Genomic DNA, 22507 nt, shown 5'->3' on the forward strand with positions numbered 1-22507 from the left:
TCAAAGTCTTGGTAGTGTTTGCTCCTCCTTTATACAGGGATAAAGAACACACCAGGTTCAGAGCTCATGATGCCTGGGTATTAGATTCCCTGAGAGTACCTTACATGACTAATCTAGGAACCTTGTGGAAAATTGGATTCATGCTTTCTTATGTATATTATTAAGTTGTCTGCAGGTACAGCAGCATTAAGTGGTCAGCCATGTGATAATACATATCTACAGCTATAAACGTCATAAAATGAAAGATTAGCTGATATATTTAGCTGAAGAAGAACAGCAGTTGTATTGCTCCTGCTAGAGATGTGCTTGCTGACAGTCCATTGTTTGGTTCCTTTGAGAAGTAGGAAGTCCATACAGCCTTGATGTCTTTGAAGGCCATTTATATTGGATAGCTAAAGAACGAGGAGAAGTCTGGAAGAAAGATAAATTTGGAAGTGGAGAAAAAGTGAAAGTGTTGACGGTAAATCCGTGGCTTACTCAAGTGCGCATCTATCACCAGCATAGATACAATCAGTCAGGTAGGTGATCAGCATCCTGGATGAGCCATTTATTGCTAAGAGATTGAAGTTGGTACCAATGTTTTCAAAGAGCTTAGTATTCTAATAATGTGATAATATGTATTTCTGAAAATTTAAGAAGAAATAAAAGGGAGGGGGTGTCTGGCAGGTGTTTTCTACATACCCGAAATGAAATCAGCAATAGAATATCACACTGCTCTTCAGAGTCTTTTAGTAACGGGTCATAGTCAAGTTCTTTCCCTTCTTACCCTCTATCTTGGAACTGTCATAGAGATGGCAGTCACAATATGAGTTTATCCTGGTATATGCAAAGTGTTTTTATTTATGAGGGGGACATTTCAACTATGACATGCCTCCAGTAATGACAAGAGGGATGTCCAGAGGATAATCCAGCATACACCCCCTCTTCAAAGATGTTTTAGCTTTCAGAATCAGAAAGCTCCACATTCCTTAGAGATGTTCTGTTTCTTTGCTTTCTGGTGCTTTTCTGGCTTTCAACAGCCATGGTCTCTCACTTAGGAAGAATGTAGGAAAAGGCAGATAAAGGCTTTGATGGAAATGTGGTGTTTGGGCATCACTTGTTTTAAAAAATTGATCTAGACTTTGGAATTTTGGTGTTTGATATGGAATCCCCTGCCATATCTCAGGAATATTCTGAATTACTTCTTCAGCTGCTTTTATCACACTTTTTTTTTTTTTTTCTCCCCTCCCAGTGCCTAATCCTTGTAAAGATGTCTGCAGCCATCTCTGTTTGCTAAGACCAATGGGATACACCTGTGCTTGTCCTCAAGGAACTCGGTTTGTAGAAGGAAGCAGCACAGAGTGTGATGCAGGTAAAATAATTTGTGAAACTGGAAATGAAAACAGAGGAAGTTTTGCTTTCAGAATGCAAGTACTTTACTGAATCAGACATATGGAGGGATGATCTGGCTGATACAGCAGGTGTATTTAAGTCAGGTCATCTGGCTTTTATTCTCATTATATAATTATCACGTACTGGACAACCTTTTAAGCACTAGAAGTTAGTGCTTGGTTGTTGCATTGCATCAGAGCCCTCACAGAGTTTCCATGAGCACAAAGTATATAGAATTGCTCAGCCTTTCCTGAGAAAAAAGTACACCACTGCAAGATTTCTATTTCTTTAGCACTCCCAGATTACAATGATGTGGATGGTATACAATATGTCCTTGCAACATTTATCTAATAAATTAAATTTTACAGCATTATGTCAGACATCTTTTATATGGCTAATCTTCTCTGAATTCTTTTTGTATTAAAAGATAAAATTTCTTTTTTTTATTTTTTTTATTTTTTTTTTATTTTTAACACAGACTTAACCTCCTTACCTCTGACTTGCATTTTCTTAATAAATGATGATGCTGTCTCCTATTGCCATAAGGTGTGAGCTGCAGAGGGAGGAGCTAGTAAAGTGATGTAATAGTAATGGAAGTGTACAATACACTTTTAAATAAGGATCATTAACACTGTTGATGGAATTTCCTATTTGCTGTTTATTGCTGTGAACTCACTTCCATCCACCGTTTTTCTGCATAAATAAATGCATCACCACTTCTTAGTCCTCTCTGTATAACTCTTCCAGCTGCTTGGATCAAAGAGTTTGGGTGAAGGAGGTGAAATGTTGCTGCTTTCTGAATAGACAGTTTTTAAGGGGGGTGGTGGGCTCCATTGCACAAGCAAAATAGAGCGATGGCACGTGCAACTTCTGAGTTACTTCTGCCTATTTTTACTGAATAAACCATTATTTTCTGAGAAGGGGTTTTACTTCAATTAAAATAAGTTGATTTGGCAGAAAAATAAAAATAAGTATGTGCATAAAAAAGCAAAGTTAATAATGAAGGTAGTCTGTAAGTTTGTATACATAAGGTCTGTGGAAATAAATAAAATTTTCTGTAATATAATTTATTTGGCTGAAGATGTCCTGATAACCTATGCGTGGCTTTCAATTTTTGCAGCTATTGAATCCCCTCCCACAATGCCACCAGCATGCAGGTGCATGTACGGAGGAACATGCTATATAGATGAAAGTGGTCTTCCGAAATGCAAGTAAGTCAGTATGTTGTTAGGGTAGTTCTGCATCAGATTGTACTGATTTAGTCACACAGAACAATTCAAGGCTTTGAAATGTGTTGGAAATGCTTCAGAAGATGCTGTACTTAGGCAACAGTATGTTGGTAATAACAACAGAAAAACACATACAAGCATAAAAATATCAGCAAATAAGTGATGCATCTGTTGGGAAAATGTAATGCAAAAAATGCAAATAAATAAATAAATAAATAAAATAAATAATCAATGCATCTGTTTGGGAAAAAAAAAAAACAACAGGGCAAACCTGTATGAAGAGTAATACTCAGTAAATGTGTCTTGGAACAGCCACTAGGTGCCATCAATGCACCACTGAAATAAAATCTTTTGCCTTCAGTGACTAGCTTTTTCTGACTGGGCACTTATTTCCATTTTTAATTCTAAACAGATAATAGACATTATCTTTACAGTCAGTGAAACATATCATTACTAAGCACAGAGTTAAAATTTATGGCATGTGGATAAATATTACAGAATATAATAATAACACTAAGATCCTAGACTTAAAAGTCAGTCATTCAGCTGTTCTACTTGTATTCACAGGTGTTCTTATGGCTACACTGGGAATTATTGTGAAATAGGATTGTCAAAGGGAGTGCCTCCTGGAACAAGTAAGCTTCAAGTATATATTACCCTTGATATTTTGAGTTAAGGATGTGTAATAACTCACTATGATGCCTTTGGAAGGCCAAGCTTTTAATTCTCTGGGATACTTTTTACAGTCAACTATGTTTGCTTGAATGTTGCTTATTCTTCTGTCTTTGATAGCAGCAGTAGCAGTGCTGTTGACAGTCATACTAATCATTATAATTGGAGTGTTAGCGGTTGGAGGCTTTTTTAACTACAGACGAACAGGCTCTGTTTTACCAGCGCTTCCCAAACTACCAAGGTATGTTTCAAAGGCTACATAGCTGGAATGGCTGAACACTGAAAATATGTTTGTGCCTAAATATTTCTAGAAAAAATTCACATTGTTTGTCTTGTGGCAATTCTGTCAGAAAATGGAGGTGCAGTGTTGCAGCAATTTGATTGGATTTTTGATTCCAAGCAGTAACATAGCGACTGTTGTCAAACTCTTCCACGTTCCAAATTAGTTTTAAAATAATCAGAACTAGAGAAAATTGTTTACCTCATCTGGAACTGGACCTTCAGTTCAGAAGGATACAAAAGACTATAGTTACATATGTTTTAACTTGTTTCAAAATTGTGTAAGAAAGACAGGTCTGGCAAAGAGATCTTTTTAACATTGGGGGCTGAGCTCTTCTGCAGTGCTGTATTAATCTGTTTAAAAATACATGGAGCAATTGTAGCAAACCTTTGTTTCTGTGTCTGAGAAATGTGGGCTTTTTGTAGGTGCCCGCACTCCTAATAGTCATCGTATACAGTGAAAACCAGCTTTGTGAAATATAATTTAAAAATATTTGATGTTTTAAATCAAAGGAAGATGAAGTAATATGACTTGTAACGGTTTCAAATAATTTGTTTGGAAAAAGATGTCACAATGTGATGCATCCAAAGTTTTATTTATCTTCAAGCCAGTTATGTGTTTTTAAAGCCATAAAGCTACATCTTCAAAGTCTTTGCACTGATTTCACAGCAGTAACTCTTAAATCAATGTGATTAAATTATTGTAATCAGTCATATGGCTGTAGTTATAACTGCTTCCTCACTCAATGACTACGCTGAATAAATTAAATTTATGAATTGATGTGGTAAAATTGGGGCAAAATTTTCATGCAAATCAACCCTACAGAACAAAGAGTTCATAGGAGATTTTTAAGCTTCTCACTGAAATTCCCTGCTTTCTACTTTGCAAAAAGGAAATTTTCTGCATCATCAGACAGTGAACAAGTAGAAATTGTAATGCACTGGCTCAAAATTTACTGTTCAACTGTACTTGTCATATAAGGGAGGCTATGTGAAATAGAGAGTTCAGTTTTTTTGTCTGTGAGGCTTGATTCACAATTTTTGTTTCTCCCATAAATATGCTGTAGTGCTGCCCTTGTTAAGTCCCTCTTCAATCTGTTAACTCATCCATTTACTGCAGAGTTATCTCAGGCTTAGCTGTTATCCTTAACATGGGACTTCTCTATATATGAGAATCCTAGACTGAAGTTTTTAAAAATTGAATCAGCTGGTGCCTAGGGGGACCATCTGGTAAAGTGTACACACACAGCACCAGCTGTAGACAAGAGTTTTAGCACAAGCCACCTCCAGTGAGGACACACAAATGGAAACAGTATTTCAATAGTGCTGTCTTCCTTCAATTTATGGCAAATTGGGCAAACGGAATTCAAAGGTTAACTCTGCAGTTTGTTGGCTGCATGGTTTTGGGAAGTTCCATGCTCAGAGTTCTGGTAGAAGCTCTGCTGTTTAGGTATGCACCACTACCTTTGGCTGCTCCTATTATTTTGAAACTGACAGTGTTCCTGTTCTCATGTTTGCATTTCTCATGCAAACCTAATGTGTACTTGTGGTCACTGTAAATCTCTATGCAGATTGAACATTTGCGTATATGAAAACAGTGTCATTTAGGTATCTTCGTGATTTGCATGCATAAGCATCTTTAGTATACGTGTTGTTGGAATTATATCCACGCATTTGTACAAGCCATTGCAGCTTCATTTTTTATCAGTTTCAGTGAATTTGAACTTCTGAGTGAATTCATACATTTGCCTGTAAATAACATTGAAGTAAGAGTAGTCAAAATGTAGTTAAATTTTGGGGAACTGTAATTTCTTGAGCCTATTTGATGTCTGCATGGGCACATAAAAAGATATTTGTGATCGTTCTGAATGGGAAAATAGGTGAGAAGAAACTGCTGAACTAATGCTGGAATATAACCGCTGGTGCCCTTGTTAGCTTGCTTATAGCCAGCAATAATTTCAAGTGACATCTATGGTTTAGAAAGACAACTATAAGAAACTGTCTTTACAAGCTTCCTTTCCGTATAATATGTTCTTTTTTTTTTTTTTTTTAAATTTTTTATTTTTACAGTTTAAGTAGTCTTGTAAAATCTACTGAAAATGGCAATGGGGTAACTTTCCGATCTGGAGCAGATGTGAGCATGGACATAGGAGTCTCTGGTTTTGGAGGAGAATCTGCTATAGACAGAGCAATGCAGATGGTAAGGTTTAATTTGGAAATAACTTTTTTTTTTTTTTTTTCCAGTAATGTTCTTCTAATGTCATTTTCTGCTGATAGAGGCAAATCTTTTATGTAAAAAACATAGTGAGATGATAAATGTGTTCTAGAAAAAGAAGTGAACATTAATAGATAATTTCCTGAAATAGGTTTTGTACATTGAAAGCAGGGACAAATGCAGACTGTTCTTAAAAAGATAATGTGACTACCTTTTCTCAAGATGTATATGGTATAAATTAAATGTATTGCTTGCTTTACTATTTCAGCATATTGTGTGAATATACAGGGAATCAATTAGGCAATTAAAAATAGTGCAACAAGGAATTTCTTGAGGATCTTTGTGTTTTGCAGAACAGATTGAAATGTGCAGTAAACAGTAAATTACCAACTTGGGCAGTTTCTTATTTTAGCAAGTTTAAGCAAATCAGGTTTAATAATTTGGGGGACATCATCAAGTGGAACTCTATTTCATCCATGTTTTGTTATACACATCTGAGAAATAGCATGTCTTTGTGTTTCCTATGCTGTATAGTTTTTCTGTGGGAAAAACTATTCCCCATTTTGCCACAGTAAGTACAATGCTTAAAAGATTTTTACTTCTACAAATCAAATCTCAAGTATGTTTGAATAAAAAGTGCTTGCTTGCAAAATATTCACTGGAAAATCCCTCAACTTTTAAAGATAAATATCAAACTTAACTGACAGTAAATTATCATGAAATAAAATGAGCAAAGACAAGCTCATAATACGTGCACATGACCTTTCTCTAAATAAAGAAGCACATTAATTGTTAAAACTAAGCAGCTGTTGTAATGAAACAACCACATGAACATTTGGCTTGAATTACTACCTGAGGTCTTTTTCATGCATGGAGGAACTTTATGGAACTTTCCATTTTTCTGGCCTAATATTAACATATCCTGAAGTCCAACTGATGCATTTTTTTACATTCCTATTAACATTCAGATTTGTATGCCAGTCATTTCTACTTAAATGTCGTTATTTCACCCTATACATTCAGATTAAAACCAAAACGTTGTGTACATCTCTGGGAAAGAATTCACAGGGTTTGGTTTATAGCAGCAAAGAACTGTGGGATGTTCCTCCTAAAATTCTAATATTACATATGCATAAGTGGATGTTGGGGGGATATTTTTCAGTGTTGCTGTTCTTAGCCAAGGTAGGCTAATTTGAGGGAACAAACAGGAGGGTAACTGCATGGTAAAGAGGTATGGTTAGGTAGTACAAGTGAGGCAGTCGTTTGTAGAAGTGAGGCAGGTTTAAAGAACTTGCTGATGTACTATTCCTGCATTAGTCCCCACTATTCCTGTGATTGGTCTGTGACAAGGGGTAGGATAAGGGAGCCTGGGTAGGATTTTGTACTTGTTTGCATTACCATTCTACCTGATAATGCTTGGCTGGCTAGCCCTGGGTGGCTACGCCTATGTGGCACTAACTGTTTTCTTACAAAATACTCATGTCAGCACATTTGCCCACCTGCTGCGAGCACTGTAGCTGAGCTCTATGTTTGACACTGTATGTGTGAAGTACTTGCTATCCACACAATGTTTATACATGGCAAAATATTAATTTATAAGAGATTTGATTAAAAAAAAAAAGTAAAACATTTTATTTCTGACATAACTCTTGTGTTCTAACTCAGGGGATGCATTTCTCCTTTGTCTCAAAAAATATAGCAATCTCTCTGCTGGGACAAAATGAATTAATCCAATTCTCATATACTTCAGATAATGCTTGTTAATTTGTGTGTCAGTTTGAAGCCTCTAAAATTAAATGATTATTTTGGAATTATGCTTTGTTTGATATTTTCTCTGTGTTGAAGGTGTGATTTTTGGGAGTCATCTTTCCTCATCATAAAATACTTTGAGTCAGCTATTCAACTTTGTTTGTTTGTTTGTTTGTTTTTTTCTGTCCAGGTAGGAAACAGAGTAGTACTGGATCATTCAATGGTCCATGCTGCTAAGCCAGAGAGTAAAACAGTGGATAATAACCTAACATTTTGCTTTTAATATACATGTATGCTAGATTTTGTCTAACCCTTTGTGAAAGTAAACATGGGTTTTTCCCAGAAATGGGGAATTGGACTAGTTAGTTTTTTGTAGGAATACAGACGTGTTTATTGTGCTGTAGTTACTGTTTTTTGTTGTTTGTTTGTTTTATCTTCCTAGAATGAAAACTTTGCAGTAGAGTCAGGGAAACAGCCAATCACATTTGAAAATCCCATGTATACAACCAGAGATAGTGGAGCCAGTGGGACCAGTGCAGTTACAGTTGTTCAACCAACACATGTAAGACAAACTTCAGCTTGCCTTTCACCCTTTATTTTCTTTTTGACCTCCTTTTCTTGTTTGAGGAAAGTTGATTTTTCTTCTCCTCCTACAGGTAACAGCAGTTGGTAGTAAGGAAAATGAAAATTTTGAAAATCCTGTGTATGCCTCTGTAATATCTGCTAGTCCAAAGGAACCTCCTCAGAGTACGGATGCACCTCAGGTAGTATATATGCATGGTCTAGGGCAGCCTTGTCTGTTTTGTGCTCCAAATCAGAGGAACTGAATTGTTAGGGAAACTGCATTGTAGTTTCTATTCTGTTTAAATAATCCTATGGAGCTGGTACAAAATCTGCATCAAGTCCAACTAACCAGGCTATATTTACGAGATTTCATGAACTGGTCAGGAACTGAAAGGAAAGGAATGCAAGCACAGAAGGGCCCATGGCATGCAGTTAAGAATCTGTTGAGATTAAGACTCCCTTTCTGCTTGGCACACCAAGATATTTTGAAGATGATAGATTTGAACAGAGGATTTCCTTTCACCATGTGTTGTGCTCCATTTTGAGGGCAGATACTAGTTTGAAACTTGTATTGTAAGAGCTGTAAATTGGCATTGTTCCAGAGCAGAAATGATTATAACTGAGATTTTACTTTGTGTTTTCAACAAGAATTTGTAAAACCCTGATGAATTACACCTTAATAGAAGCAGCAGAGTATATTTTTCCTATAAAATGTGAAAATTAAAAGACAATAAAAAGTGCGTATTTGCTTAAAACAGTGAAAATGCAGTTCTTTTTGGTACTGAAAATTGAAATAAGACATTTGGTCGCAATGTACTGTCAGTGTCTTTTCACATTTATTTGTAACTTTATCTATATTTTAAATTAATAGTAAGGATATTTAGAGCATTTTTTTGTATTCTTATAGGACATTTTAACAGTCACGATTAAAGTATTACCTCATCTAGATTATTCATGATTAAAGGAAGATACATATTTATGTCTTAGAATCAATCTGTGCTGATGGTGGCTTGTTTGCAGGACTATCTTCACACCTTGTGCACTTAAAAGTATCTGTGATGAGTTTTGAAATGACATCTCCTTCAACCTGCTATTGCAGTTTCATGTCCTTCAGTAATTTCTCTTATGTTGCTTTCAAGTCAGTTTTTCTCCCCTTTGATCTATTTTTCTGGAATGATAGGCTCTCCTGAATTAAGTTAGTCACTTTTGGTCTAGTGTTGTGAATACTGCTACAGGTAAAGTAACCATAGCTGATTATCCAGCAGAGAAGAAACTTGGGCCTCATGTGTGTGTGGTCCATCTTTTGATGTCTGTTGGATTGCACTGGATGCATTTTGTTTCCCTTCCTACTTCCTATCACATTTAAAATGTACATTCTTTGGGAAGATGCCTCGTTTAAGAAAAAAAAAAAAAAGCTCTAATTTCATTTGAGGTTTCGATGTTCTTTCAAACAGATAAACACAATCAATAGTAAAGGATAATGTAGACTAAAGGAGAGGTCACTTGAATGACATAGCAAAGTATTTAAAGAGGTAACCTTGAACACTAAAGCATAGTATGACTTAAAGTTTATTATATAAATAAAATTTATATAATTTGATAATAAAAGATGAATTTATTTTTCTTTTGCTAGAAACATCTATTGAATAATGTAATGAGGCTGGTTGACTAGTGAGAAAGTAGAAGCTGTCTATATTATTGTGGTATAAATGAATATTTTAAATATTAGTTGTGGCCTCCTGCTTTTTGTGACGAGTCTCTGAAGTGGTTGAAATAAATAAGACTCATACTTACATCTGCAGAAAAAGGGTTCTAGACAGTGCACCTTTTCTCTTGCACATACGTTTTATCATGCTAAAGATTGTTAGAACTCAAAGAAACTTGAGCAGGCCTTGAAATATTTAAAGGAGTGCAATTAATTAAAATTACATGTCAGTATGAGAACATCCAGCTGAAATCACCAAATTAGCAGACAAGGAAGGTGAAATCTGTCAACTGCGCTGTCATTTTGCTGAGAAATAGAGACAAAAAATGTATAAAGCTCTAATAATTTTTATGTTTCAGGAATCAAAGTGGAGTTTCTTCAAGAGAAAAACGAAACAAAACACTAATTTTGAAAACCCAATATATGCAGAGGTATTTCTTAAAATTGTATAATGCTATTTTTCAGCTAATGTACTGCAGGACTTCATTCTTGCTTTTAGAGGATAAAGGATATGGGTAGATTCTGTTGCTAAGTGAAGCAGAACAGACATTCCAGCCTAGGTCAAGATGGTACTGAAGTAGTTTTGAGAGAGAAATTACCAAGTCTTGTACAAAATGAGGTTCTCAGCTGGCAGCACAGCTGCATTGCCCACCTCCCAGCTTTCCCAGCCCAAGCACAGTGGCTACCTCCTGCTCCAGGATCTCTCATGCTGGTTTCCACTTGCGGGTGCATTGTAGTAAAGCTCAGAGTCCCAGCACAAGTGAAAGACTGTTGTACTACTGGGGATAAAGTATCTAGTGCCCTCTCATTCCTGGATTCAGCATAGCACAAAAATTGAGTGGCTCTGCATACTGCAGCCCTGCTTCCATAACAGCCCAATTTTTTCCATCCATGCAGTCAAAGGAGCCAGTTCTTTTAAGATGTTATGCCAGCTAGTGCTATGTGTGTTGGAAGAATTCTCCCATGGTTGGGTACGAAGACTTTAAGTTCTACTAACTTGATACAGTAATTTCAGTCTTTTTTCATCGTACAGTTTAAAATTTACAGAAAGCCTAAGTGACCTAAGAACCTCAGTTGCACAGTCATGAGACTAAAACTTAGCTGCATTTTATGGAAAATTTGGGTTTCTAGTGATGCCCGAACAAGGTGAGAGAGTTCAGGAAGCCAGAGGATTTACTTCCCCAAAACTTAGAAGTTTGTAAATAGTGATTTACAAACAGTAGTACTGCTAGTGTTGTCTACACTCAGGTATGTGCATATAGACAAATCGAGTTACTCCTGACATTAACCATTAAAACAGAAGTAGCAGTGTGCAGAGAAGGTTTGGAGTAGCGTATCTCCTCAGCTGTACCTTCTGAGGTGGAATTAGCATTTGACTTTCTTTTACAGGTGGTGACTTGCAGAAATAACATATACTGTGACACTTCAGCTAAATATTTGAATAGTTAGTTGACATTTTTGAAAGTTAAGGTTGGATATTTTGTACATTAGAATGTAAACTTTGATTTTATGTTTATTGTTTCAGATGGAAAAGGAACAGCAACAGGACACAGAAAATGTCCCTCCTCCCTCTCCTTCACTGCCTCCCAAGATTACTCTGAAGAGAGACCAGCCATTAGCTTATACAGCAACAGAGGATACATTTAAAGACACAGCCAGTCTTGTTAAAGAGGACTCTGTTGTGTAAGTAGGTAACTGATTTAGGGAAAATGAGACACATCCATTTGCACATATATTTTTTATAAACAGAAGAGTAAGGTTCACATTCAAATGCTTTATAAAAACATATACATCTTTTAGTCAGTGGCTGGAGATGTATGTTGAAACTATGCCTTGTTTTTTGACAAAATTGCCAATTGCTATTTTTATGAACAATTATCATGATGTACTATATGTATATCTTTGCACTGAAGCTGTCTGAAAGTAATGTTATAAATATATTGTACATTTGTAAATTTCAAAGATTATCTCGTTTGTTGATGTTCCTAGTAGAAACCTGTATGAAATTGGTTGCATTTTTAGGGATAAATTCATTATATAAAGGTTTAAACTAAAAATACAAAGTGAATATAGAAGCATTATTGATCTATGGGACCTTTTGAATATATAATGGCACCTTTTAAAACTTCTACTGGTGCTCTGGGCACGTTTACCGCCTGTTTAATGTACTACTGGATGTAGAAATGGGTGTCTCTGTTTATCTAAACAAAAGATGGAGAAGTCAATGCAGCATTATTATGCTGAGTAATTACCTGCGCAAAATGTTGTTCCTACAATATTTTAACTGCCTGGGATAAAACAATTTCCTCTCAATTCATAAGACGTACTTTTCCTCTAGGTTCCATTAAAACCAGTCCATTAATAGTGTTCTTAAAAAGATTTGATATATTTAGATTTTAGTGTCATGAGTATGTAAGTTAATGAGATTCTCTCCTGATCATCAGTGGAATAGCTTTGTTCTTAGCTGGAGTCTCTGGAAGTCATTTGTACTATTAAATGAAGTAGCTAGACTTCTATAACAGCTTATTTCCAAACGGCAAAATACAAACTATACTGCTTCATTTAAGAAATGATTCAGTTTTTTAAATGTGAAAGTTTAATTTTATTGACTATTTATTTCCTGAGGTGGACATTAATAGAAAGGGAAACAATTTCTACTAATGCAGTCTTTGTAGTTATCTGCTTATTTCCGTAACCTTCTATCAGTATATGCTGTATGTCTTACCAGTTTTTCTATTAACTAGGCAAGGTAGTTTCCACAGCATGAACTATTTGAGGAAATTTTGAGTACCACTGCAGGAACACGTTATTGGCATTCCTGGCTAGCTACTCATATAATTTAAAGATTCCTAAATTACAATCATTGAGACTTCTGTTATTTGATTGTTTTATGTCCAAGTTCTCAAAATATATACTATTTCTAATTAGAATGCTTCTAATTATTTTGTAATGTACTTTGATTAGAAAAGACAACTGGAAAATTATGCTGCTGAATACATTTAATAAATGTATTATTTTATCATATCCCTATTCCATAATTTTTTTGTCAATGCTCTGTGTACTTTTGTTAGTCTGGAGACTATAGACAGAGCTTTTCTTTTTCCCTGTAAGAATTTTAACTTCTCAGATGTTGAAGAAAACCATTCTTGGGAAACTCTAAAGGTAGGTAGTATGTAAATTTGATCCTTTAATATACTTGTTGGCAAACGATTCCTAAACTTTAAATGGGCTTCTTCTACTCTGTAGTGTACCACAATGTATTCATCGGAGTATGTAATTTTTTTGGGGTTGTTTTTCAACAGAAGCTTTAGATTCTAGCCTTCACTTAATTTATTTTTCCCTTATGGCTAATCCCTGGCTGAACTCCTGAATTTTGGACTCATTCTGTTGTTTGAAAGAGGGCCAATCTTTAGAGTTCAGCGCATCTGTAATTGGCCACTAAAGGGCTGATAAATTATAACACTTAATTTTTTCAATGTATATTTCTCTACAACTGTCAGGCCAGGCAGAGAGAACTATAACTGCAGATATTTGTCATGCCAAGAGGTAAAATAAATTTATTCTTGAAGTCATTTGCTAGAGAATAGAACCTCAGTGAAATACTTAAACAGTACTAAGCTGTTTTTATATTCTGACCCTTTCTTGCACGTGCTAACACACATGCAGGTGCCCTGCCCCCCAGTACACACACTCAGAGTGATGAAACTGCTTTTCTTACATTTGGTGTTCTGACCTGCACATGGTATTTTTGTAAGCTTAATTGAATTGCACATTAATGATTAATCGCTAACGCAGATCTTTAGCAAATAAAACCTTTACCCCTTCAATTTTCAAATCGCCAGGAACACTACCATGTCAGTCTCTGGCCAGGAGTTTAACAGGTAGAAATAGCCTTCAAGAGGCACAGTAACTTCAACTGCTGTTTTACCATTCTGAACACACTCTTTGTACAGTCAAACTAATTGGCTGTAGCATACACTAATGATCTGTTTTATCTAACTGGTGAAATAATTATCCTTTTAACTTACAAAGCACATTGAGGATGAAAGAAATGTAAATGTATATTTATTTTAATATTTCCCCCATAAACTATACTAATACTAGGACTAAGTATTAAAAGTACAAGTAGTAAAATATAAGTATTGCTCTGTTTGGATAAAATAGCTTGTGTTTTTATCTGTGCACAGTTGAACAGTCAGGTGATTAGATGTGGTCAAATTCTGCAATTGTAATTTTTGGAATATGTTGCAATAGCTGGGCTTTGTTACTATTTGATTTCATTTCTTGAATTCGGAAGCTTGTGAAGTTCAGCAACTATTGAATGTGACTGTAACCAAATGCCATAAAATAGATGATTGTCTGAGTAAATAATGTTCTGTAAGGTACAAGTATAAGATACATGAGTGGACCAGTGTTTTATTTCAAATTCAGTAGAAACCTGTATGTTGATGAAGTCTACTTGAAAAGCAGATTCTCTTTTTTTTTTTTTTTTTTTTTTTAATAACAAAAAGCACATCAAATGTTTTGTCGGGTGAGTAGTACTAGCCAGCTTTATAGCTGAATATTATATGAATGTATATACTTCAGATCTATCACTTCTCAGCACAAAAAAGTAAATTTACAAGTCTATCTCCAAACTCAGGAATTTTTGGTAAGTAGGGGAAAAAAGCGTTCTCTGAAGGGAATTTAAGCAGCTTAGTAACTGGTAAAGAGGAGGACAACTAGTTTTAAAAGGATTAAGTTATTTCCATAAAGTTGATGTAGTTCAGTGTTAAATGTTGGTTAGAACTCCAGGAAATGAACTCCCAGTAGCTGTTCGAGTTGGAAACATCATAGAGAGTAGCATGTCAGATAAACAGCGTTGGGCATAGGAGACAAACAGCCAAAAGAACTTTGCATCCCATCCAGCTTCATATCATGTCCTGGGGTACTTTGCTATCAGGGCATGTTCCATGCATTTTATGACCTTAGAAATACCAGAGTTGCACAGTCTTTTCACTGATGATCTTTGAGCTTTTCTGTCTGCAAAGAAGAAAATAAACCTGAAAGTATTTATTCAGCGTTCTCTGTGAGAGGATTCTTTACATTTATAGGTTTGGCAACAGCTTCTGTAGATGGATAATGAAGGTTACTTTAAACTACTGGCTTAAGTACTCAGAGAGGTACAGCTACAGCAGAGCAGAGACCAGCAAGTGCTACAAAATACCCAAGAACCGGGTAGATAGAAACTTCTGTGGTCCGTGTTGTGAGCCAGATCTTTCCTACTGTAAGTGCAGCTGAAATTTTTAGCTCTCAGTAAGTCATAAGCTTAATGAACAGTCATACCAATTAACTCCCCCTGCCCCTGGACATTCTGCCTCTAAGTACCTCAGAACTAAGGAAGATAGTGGGCCTTCACATCTCACCAGTCTCCTAGAGAAACTAATAGAACAGGCCTCATCTACCATGCACATACATGTATTCCAGAACAGTGAATTCCTAGCAGAAGTTTCTGAAATCCAGCAAATGTTCACAGAATCACAAAGTGGTTGAGGTCAGAAGAGACATCCAGAGGTCATCTTGTCCAAAACCCTTCTCGAGTTGGGCCACCTAGAGCAGGTTGCCCAGGACCCTGTCCAGGTGGCTATTGTAGTCTGCAAGGAGGAGACTACACAACCTCTCTGCACAACCCCTCCCAGTGCTCGGTCATCGAACAGAAAACCTGTTTTCTGATGTTCAGATGGGACCTTCTGTGTTCCAGTTTGTCCTATCTTGCCCTGTCACTGGGCAGCATGGAAAACGGCCAGGCTCCATCCTCTTTGCACCTTCCCTTCAGGTATGTATAGACATTAATGATACCCCCCTGAGCCTTCATACAGCCCTTTTTGTACTTACATTCAGAAAAGTGTTTTTCTCCATAGGTATCTATAATACCAGGAGTCAACCTGTTCCAATGTCTTGAGAGGTAAGACTTGCTCCATGATAATCTGAATTAACTACTGAATTAACTACTCCTGAATAAAAGAAACTGTACTCAACAATGCTTACTTTCACTCCAAAATGCTGAGTCTGTATCCTAGAAGAAGAAAAAAAACCACAATACCAATCCCTAAATAATGGCATAACCATTAAACATGTAAGTTGAAAGTCTGTCACATAAATTAATATTTGAGACTTTGGTTCTTGTCTTCAAATGTCAGAGCAATTTTATGAGATGTTTAAATTAGCTTCATAATGCACTACCTATCACTGTAAAAGCACAGGAGGTAATTAACTCTGAGAAATAGCAGTGTTAAGTAGTTTGCAACTTTTCTGTGTGATCTCTTTTGCATTGTTGCAAATGATGCAACAGCCGCTTCCCTCTGAACCTTGTATTATCAAACTAAAACTTTGTCTATTTCTTGTATTTCATCTTCCAGTAGAAGCAGATTATTAAAGTGCTTGGGAAAAAGTAAAGGTGAGCAAAATTTTCAGTTGGATTTGAACTTTTTTCTGTACTTTATAGTGAAATGGCTATGGTTGAATGGTTAAGTGTTAGTGCAGTAGGGTCAGTAGGCTTCTGGTAATCTGGTTCCCTGTGTGTAGTATGAGTTACAATGTGACTCCTTCAGAATGAAAACGGCCTCTCTGTCCTGTCAGACAACTGCAGAGACCCAGGCAGCTGGGTTTTGAAGCATGACAAAGGAATGGACCATGTGTACATTAGTCTTTAGTTTATATTATATTATGTTAGAGCATATATTTTCTTTATATAAGCATTCCTAATTGTTTGCAAACAGCTTTCTTAGACCCTGTGAAGACTTGGCCTGTTGAGCTATGCCTCAGCCATCCCAAGGCAGTACAGCACGTTTCAGTGAAGGCCGCTCACCTTAATTTTCAGAAGTACATTTGATAATCTGATTGCTAGAAATGATGTGTAATTATGAACTGATTATAAAACTTTGTTAAATGGGAGGAACGAGTACTCTGTTACTGAAACCATATGAAGATTAAAGGCTTTCTGGTCACCACTGTTCCGTAAAAATTCTAGCATTATATGTAATGGTACCGAGGTTCTTGAACCAATAGTAGGGGAAAGGGAACTGAATTGCCAGCTCTGCACAAATGGATTTATCAGTGCATGGTGAGACATCAGCTAATTTTCCCTAATTGCTGCATGAGCATATTTCATGAATTAATAGACTTCAGAGTGGAGAATGTAGTAATGTTGTGATAAGACAGTAGCAGGCCAAGTGCAAAGTGACTGTTTATGTTTACATCAGACTTGGAATGAACTCCCCAGGAAAAGAGCTGCAAAATGAAGCCAGGGTGACTGGGTTATCTTTGGATTAGTTTCAGAACTGATTTGACAGGGACAATGCATCCACAGAAGTGGAGGAAGTATAGAAAGCCATCACTGAGCTTTGAGAACATAAAAGGACTACTCAGGGCCTTCAGGGTAGGACCAGCAGAAAAGGATTGACATTGAAGACTGCAGTGTCTGAGAATTAGATCCCTGCTGTGAAGTCAAATGTCTTCTCCAAGGCAGATAGGCTTTCCAGATGGGAGACCCATGGCGTCCCCGTGGTTTGATTGTGGCGTCTGAAGAGCTTGGAAAACGGCTTTCCATACCTCAGCAGCTTGGAAGAGCTCAGAGATCTAAGAGTATGTATCAGAACCACAACACCAGGCTGCTAATAATTATTACCATGATTGTATGCTACTAAATTTATTTTATAAAAGGGATTCAAACAGGCTTCAGTGAAAGATACGTGAATGTACGCTTTTGTAATCCTTAAGCAGGAAATGCAATATGTCTAAGGTCCTAGTGCTTCATGTATGTATATCTGGTAATTTAGCATATACCAAGCAGCCTATAAACACTAAGTACAGCTTGCCCAGCTTTTGTGTATGCAGTGGATTCATGTGATCGATAGCTGCATGCTAGCCATTTGTCCATGTTAGGTAAATGTTTCCCATAGTGGTTTCTTGGTGGCTCTGTTCATAGCACTGGAGATTGAACACCCAAACAAGTGCCCAACACCCTTTTCTTTTACTTTCCCTATTTAGGCAAGATTTCTAGAGAGAAAATGGAAGAGGCAAACATACAGTCACTCTTCCTCAGCACATTCAGAATCCATTATTAGATTCATGCATATATTTTTAAGTACTCACTGTAAGATGTCAGAGAAAGCTTCCATGCCCCATTTGGACAGGCTGTAGCCACCTCCGACAAATGCCATGAGGCCTTTGGCATCAATTAGATTGACTACTGTTCCCTCATTTTTTTCAGAAGTGGTAGAAGCTTGAGCATGGTTTCAATCAATCCCAGTAGATTAATGTCCAGCACTGAGTGGAAGTCATCAATTCGCAGCCAGTCAGTGGGTGCCACAGGTGTTCTTAAGTATTGCTCACCAAGCCAACAAGCCCTACGAGGATTGCAAAATCATTTATTTCTGTATGTGGTGATATCTTACCTTAGGGTTTCATATGTAGTATTGGGAGCCAAGCACACGCTCCGCAAAAACTTCAGCGACATGAATACAGCTGCCTGGGACCTGATTGTAAAAGTCTAAATCTACTCTGTACACCTGGCAAAATTTCTGATGAATTTAGGCAATGACTCTAAAAGAATATGGGTAAAATATTAAAGGAAAATATTTTCAGTTGGAGATAGAGGCCACTGTACTGGGTCTATTATCCACTGAAGTATGTGGGCTCCTAATGTGCACTTCTTGTGAAAACTGAAGAGTCTAGGTAAAAGTGGAAAGGCTGATTTTCCTGGGTTGGGGTCTAAAGGTCTAAACTAAACATGCAGAATTAGTCAATGCTTCTAAAAATATTAGCTTAACCCTGTGTATTGATAATGCTGCTTTACTACCTTATAAATTACTTGAGGAGCTTTAGATAAATAGTGACGCCTCTGAGAGGACAGCCTGTGCCTGGAAGGAGAGGCTGAAGGCTCAGAGCTCAGTCTCTGTAGAAGGTGTCAGAAGGAGGTGACAAAGTTAGCAGCGCTTACCCTGACTGGGAACGTGTCGCTGGAAGCAGGAACCTGCGGAGGACCAGCAATGTTGAGGAGGTAAGCTCAAATTATTATTTTGATCTTGCCTTTATTTGTTGCATTCAAGGACGGTCTGGAACTTTGCATGATAAGGGGAGAAGGTTGTATTGGTAGAAGATACTGTTTTTTTTTTTATTATTATTATTATTTTTTTTTATTTTATTTGTTTGTTTGTTTGTTTTTCTGTTTCAGCTACTTAATTAATTAATCAGCTTATTGAATATTTGATACAACTGCATGGTACAGCCGGTAGTTGCAGTGCTTTGACCCCCTTTGGCTGATCTTAACAATATGATCTGAGCTGTCAGCACTGAGAAAAAAAAAACATGTTTATTGTCACAGTTGAATATATTTACCATGCAGATCTTATATCATCGTGTGCCAAAACCAGAACTTAGGCCATACCTTTTAACTCCACTCATGGCTATCCAGAGACAAGCTCTTCCTTTGTTCTAGACAATTGCTCAGAGATGCATGACAGCAGCATTAAGAGCTCCATGTGTAACAACTCTAAGAGAACTGACTGAAATGGCAGGCATTTAGATATCACAGGTAGTGCAGTTGATGTTGTGTGCATTACAAAAATCAGACTTATTCAGCCATGCAAAAACACTATTTGGTTTGCCACAGGAGTGGTTAAAGAGCCCTGTGCCAGTTGTTTTCAATTGGGTGAGCTAGTTTTATTGCCATGGAAGTTCATTCTAGTACAAGTTAGCACCCTCCCCCTGACAAGATTCTTCAACTGCACCAAAAAGAGCCTGAAAAACACACCTGGGGATGATCTAGTTTGAATAGATAGATTTTTAGGCACCCTGTTAGCAAAAGTGTGGGTAAGCCCAGAAACATTGCTGAAGAGAATCTTTTTTGAACTGGGAAGTGACAGAACTGAAGAGAGAATGTGTTTTATCAGAAAGAGGAAAAACTCTGCGGGTAGCAGAGAGGCTCCAGAACTCTTAGCTAGACCAGATTTGGTTTTACTGTGTTATTTTTCTGGTAACTGACCTTGCCATGTACCCTTGCCAGCAGTCTCCTCTATCACAAATACCACAGCCCTGGAGAATGCTGCTGGAATCAGCCAAGCCCATTAGGGAGAGTGAGGAGCAGGACCATAGCTCTTGGCCTCTCTTTCTGTGACACATGCAGCAATGATGCAAAATTCCCTTTTGTCAAGCCATTTAGGCAGTGCACTTCTAAGTCTGGTGCCACAGCCTGCTCTGAAGACATACTTTCCACTCAGGTTTCTCACTCTGTACTGTCTCTGATGAGCCAGTAAATGACGAGGGAAAGTACGGAAGCCAAAATTGCTGTGTGCAGTGAGTCTGAAAGTGAGAGCTATTAGCAAATAAGTTAGTGATCTGGAAATGCAATGAAGTAGACATGCTTGGCTCATCCTCCAGCTTCCTTAGACCGAGTTCCCGTAAGGGGCTTTGTTTCTGGTTGCAGCCCTTCCAGCTCGCTGTAAGTTAGAGGAGAGCAGGGGTTAAGAGCTTTGGCACAATATAATTGTAATCCATGAATAATACATGCCTTGGCAAAACCTTCTCCTGACCTCCTTTTCAACAGTTTTCTACTGTTTGCAAGTTTTACTTGCCGATCTTCCTAGTCAGCCCCATCCTCTCAGGATGCATCAGCCTAAAAGGAATGGCTGCGTCAGTTCTCAGAGGAGTGTCTGGTGGTGGCTCTTTTTTGTGAACTCTGGCAATTATTTGTGCTAATACTGGAAAGAGAGGAATTCTTTTGTGAAGAAGGACAATTCTCTTTGACTGTCTGTATGATGCCACCCAGTCTGCTTTTCTAATATGGAAGCAGAATGAGCCCAAGGATGACCAGAAAAGCCAAAACTGTAATAGTGGGTCTGCAGACTAATTTGTTCTGTGATTTGTGTTGTGTGACGGTGACCCATTTGCTCTCTCCTCCTTAGACAAAAGAGCCATTGGGACAGTCTCTGAGCCTTCTGCCTACTTCCTCATTACCTGTCAAGTGCTGGTACAGAGTGAAGTAGAATATATTACATGGGAACTATGTTTGCATAAATAAATGGGGAAGTGCATGGAGATGCTGCCCTCAAAAAAGCACTGAGGGAACACAAGGTTTCCTGACTCAGGTGAGGAAGATACTGTTTACTTATTACAAAGATTTCTAATAAGTATAGAATGCAGTTCTTGCCATTGGAATCTACAATTGATTATTGTCTTTCTATTTGTACTTTTGCTTTGTGCAAGAATTAAACTAAATTAATTAAAACCCATATATATGGGAAGGCTGATCAGCGTCTTCCAGACATCCTGCTGAAAAGAAACTTTTGTACAGATGCTGAGCAGTCACTTAGGCAGTAGTTACCTACATACGTGTACACGTGCAGATGCGATTGTATTCAAAGAATGAACTGATACATGAAAACAAATTAATTTATGATTATTTTTAAATCCTGCAAGTACTCTAACAGGAAGGGGTGTTTTATTACATTTTTCTGTAACTCACAGATGTCTGAAGTTAAGCATTCCTTTGGCTGATTTTTGTGTGACATCCTTCGTACCTTAAAACATGTATGGTAAAGGAAACTCACTGTATTAGGTCTGGTTGCTAGAGTCCTTCTGGTGTTCTTGATCCTGCTGAGTTAGTGAAGTGATTTGGGTTTATTTTGATTTTAAATTCCACCATCATCTAATCAAGTAGGTGTGGACAGAGTCTCAGAATCTGATAGTGAATGAATGTTGGACTCATTAAATAATGACCTCAGACACAGCTGATACATGACCAGTGACAATATTCATTGCCACTTAATAATGTTATTTGACTTAGTTGGATGCCTCTGTAGCTGTGGATATGGACCTCTGAGCTACTGGTTAACTCTCTCTGATATGACAATGTTAAGCAAATATATGCAGATAAGAGTTTGTTTCTCCTTCCACTGCAGTCTGCAGGAAGGCTCCATTAAAGTTTTTTGGTGTTAGATTGGTCTCTGGGCTGCACCAGCTGTTTTAGCAGCCTGTCTCCCTGTTGTGTCAAGGCTAAAAAAACTGGCCCTCTAGTTCTGGTACCTCAGCTGGATACTTGGCTTTTTTGCTGTGAACGTCCCTGTAAAATCTGACAAGGATCACAATGCTCCTGAATGTGTGCACTTTGGAATCATTGTTGTAATGTTTCACTCGGTGACATTTATTTTGTGAGAGGACTTAGAGTGTGCTCTGACAAAGCACTGTTAAAACACTACAGAGAAGTTGGTTCAGCTTGTAGCAGGGGCTCTCTGAAGTCTGGCCAGGCTGCACACTTGACTCCTCTAAGAGGAACACCTGGAACTGCTCTGGTTAGCACCAGTGCCTGAATTTCACAAGCAGTAATTCGCACAGAAGATCTGTAAGGCATGGAGCTGAGAGGGCAGTGCTGTGTGTTGAGCCTCCGCTGCTCATCCCTCCCCCTGATCCCTGGGCTTTGTCCATAGCCTGCAGTCCCAAAGCCACCAGGCATCCAGTGCTCCCTCTCCAACAGCACGTGGACACTTGGTGCTGAGCACCGTGGAGGGCTTTTCTCTCCTGGAGCCTTTTGCCAGTATTTATTCTGCTAGATGACGTCTTATCTGCTGAAAGGAGACTGGGTCAGAATCAGAAGCAGTTCCAGTTAAAATTTTCCTCCAAGAAAATTGGCTAGTTCTGTGAATGTGCAGTGTTGCACGAAAATAGTTCTTGTATGACAATTCTGCA

General features: G+C 37.6%; 2 protein-coding genes across 2 annotated transcripts in view; one reads left to right on the forward strand and one right to left on the reverse strand.

Moving 5' to 3' along the window:
• The window catches only part of LRP2 (LDL receptor related protein 2), a gene marked incomplete at its 5' end in the record, with an annotated part of 115999 nt that extends 104253 nt beyond the window's left edge, over window positions 1–11746 (forward strand). Inside the window, 10 exon segments of the mRNA XM_082762990.1 lie at window positions 339–518; window positions 1232–1351; window positions 2492–2582; window positions 3168–3235; window positions 3393–3513; window positions 5622–5751; window positions 7958–8077; window positions 8172–8279; window positions 10144–10215; window positions 11310–11746. Of these exon segments, the coding sequence (XP_082619116.1) occupies window positions 339–518; window positions 1232–1351; window positions 2492–2582; window positions 3168–3235; window positions 3393–3513; window positions 5622–5751; window positions 7958–8077; window positions 8172–8279; window positions 10144–10215; window positions 11310–11471 (1172 nt within the window). The 3' untranslated portion in view covers window positions 11472–11746.
• A 3957-nt stretch (window positions 11747–15703) lies between these two features.
• Window positions 15704–21333, reverse strand: LOC309879495 (retinol dehydrogenase 16-like; the record flags this gene model as incomplete). Its single annotated transcript, XM_082763228.1, is given in 9 exon segments — window positions 15704–15839; window positions 17918–18026; window positions 18029–18145; window positions 18148–18171; window positions 19821–19863; window positions 19865–19929; window positions 19932–20060; window positions 20063–20138; window positions 21271–21333. Coding segments are annotated over 9 exon segments (762 nt in total).
• Between the last annotated feature and the right edge of the window lie 1174 nt (window positions 21334–22507).

Source organism: Aythya marila (genome assembly GCF_965140915.1).
Source record: "Aythya marila genome assembly, chromosome: 6".
NCBI lineage: Eukaryota > Metazoa > Chordata > Aves > Anseriformes > Anatidae > Aythya > Aythya marila.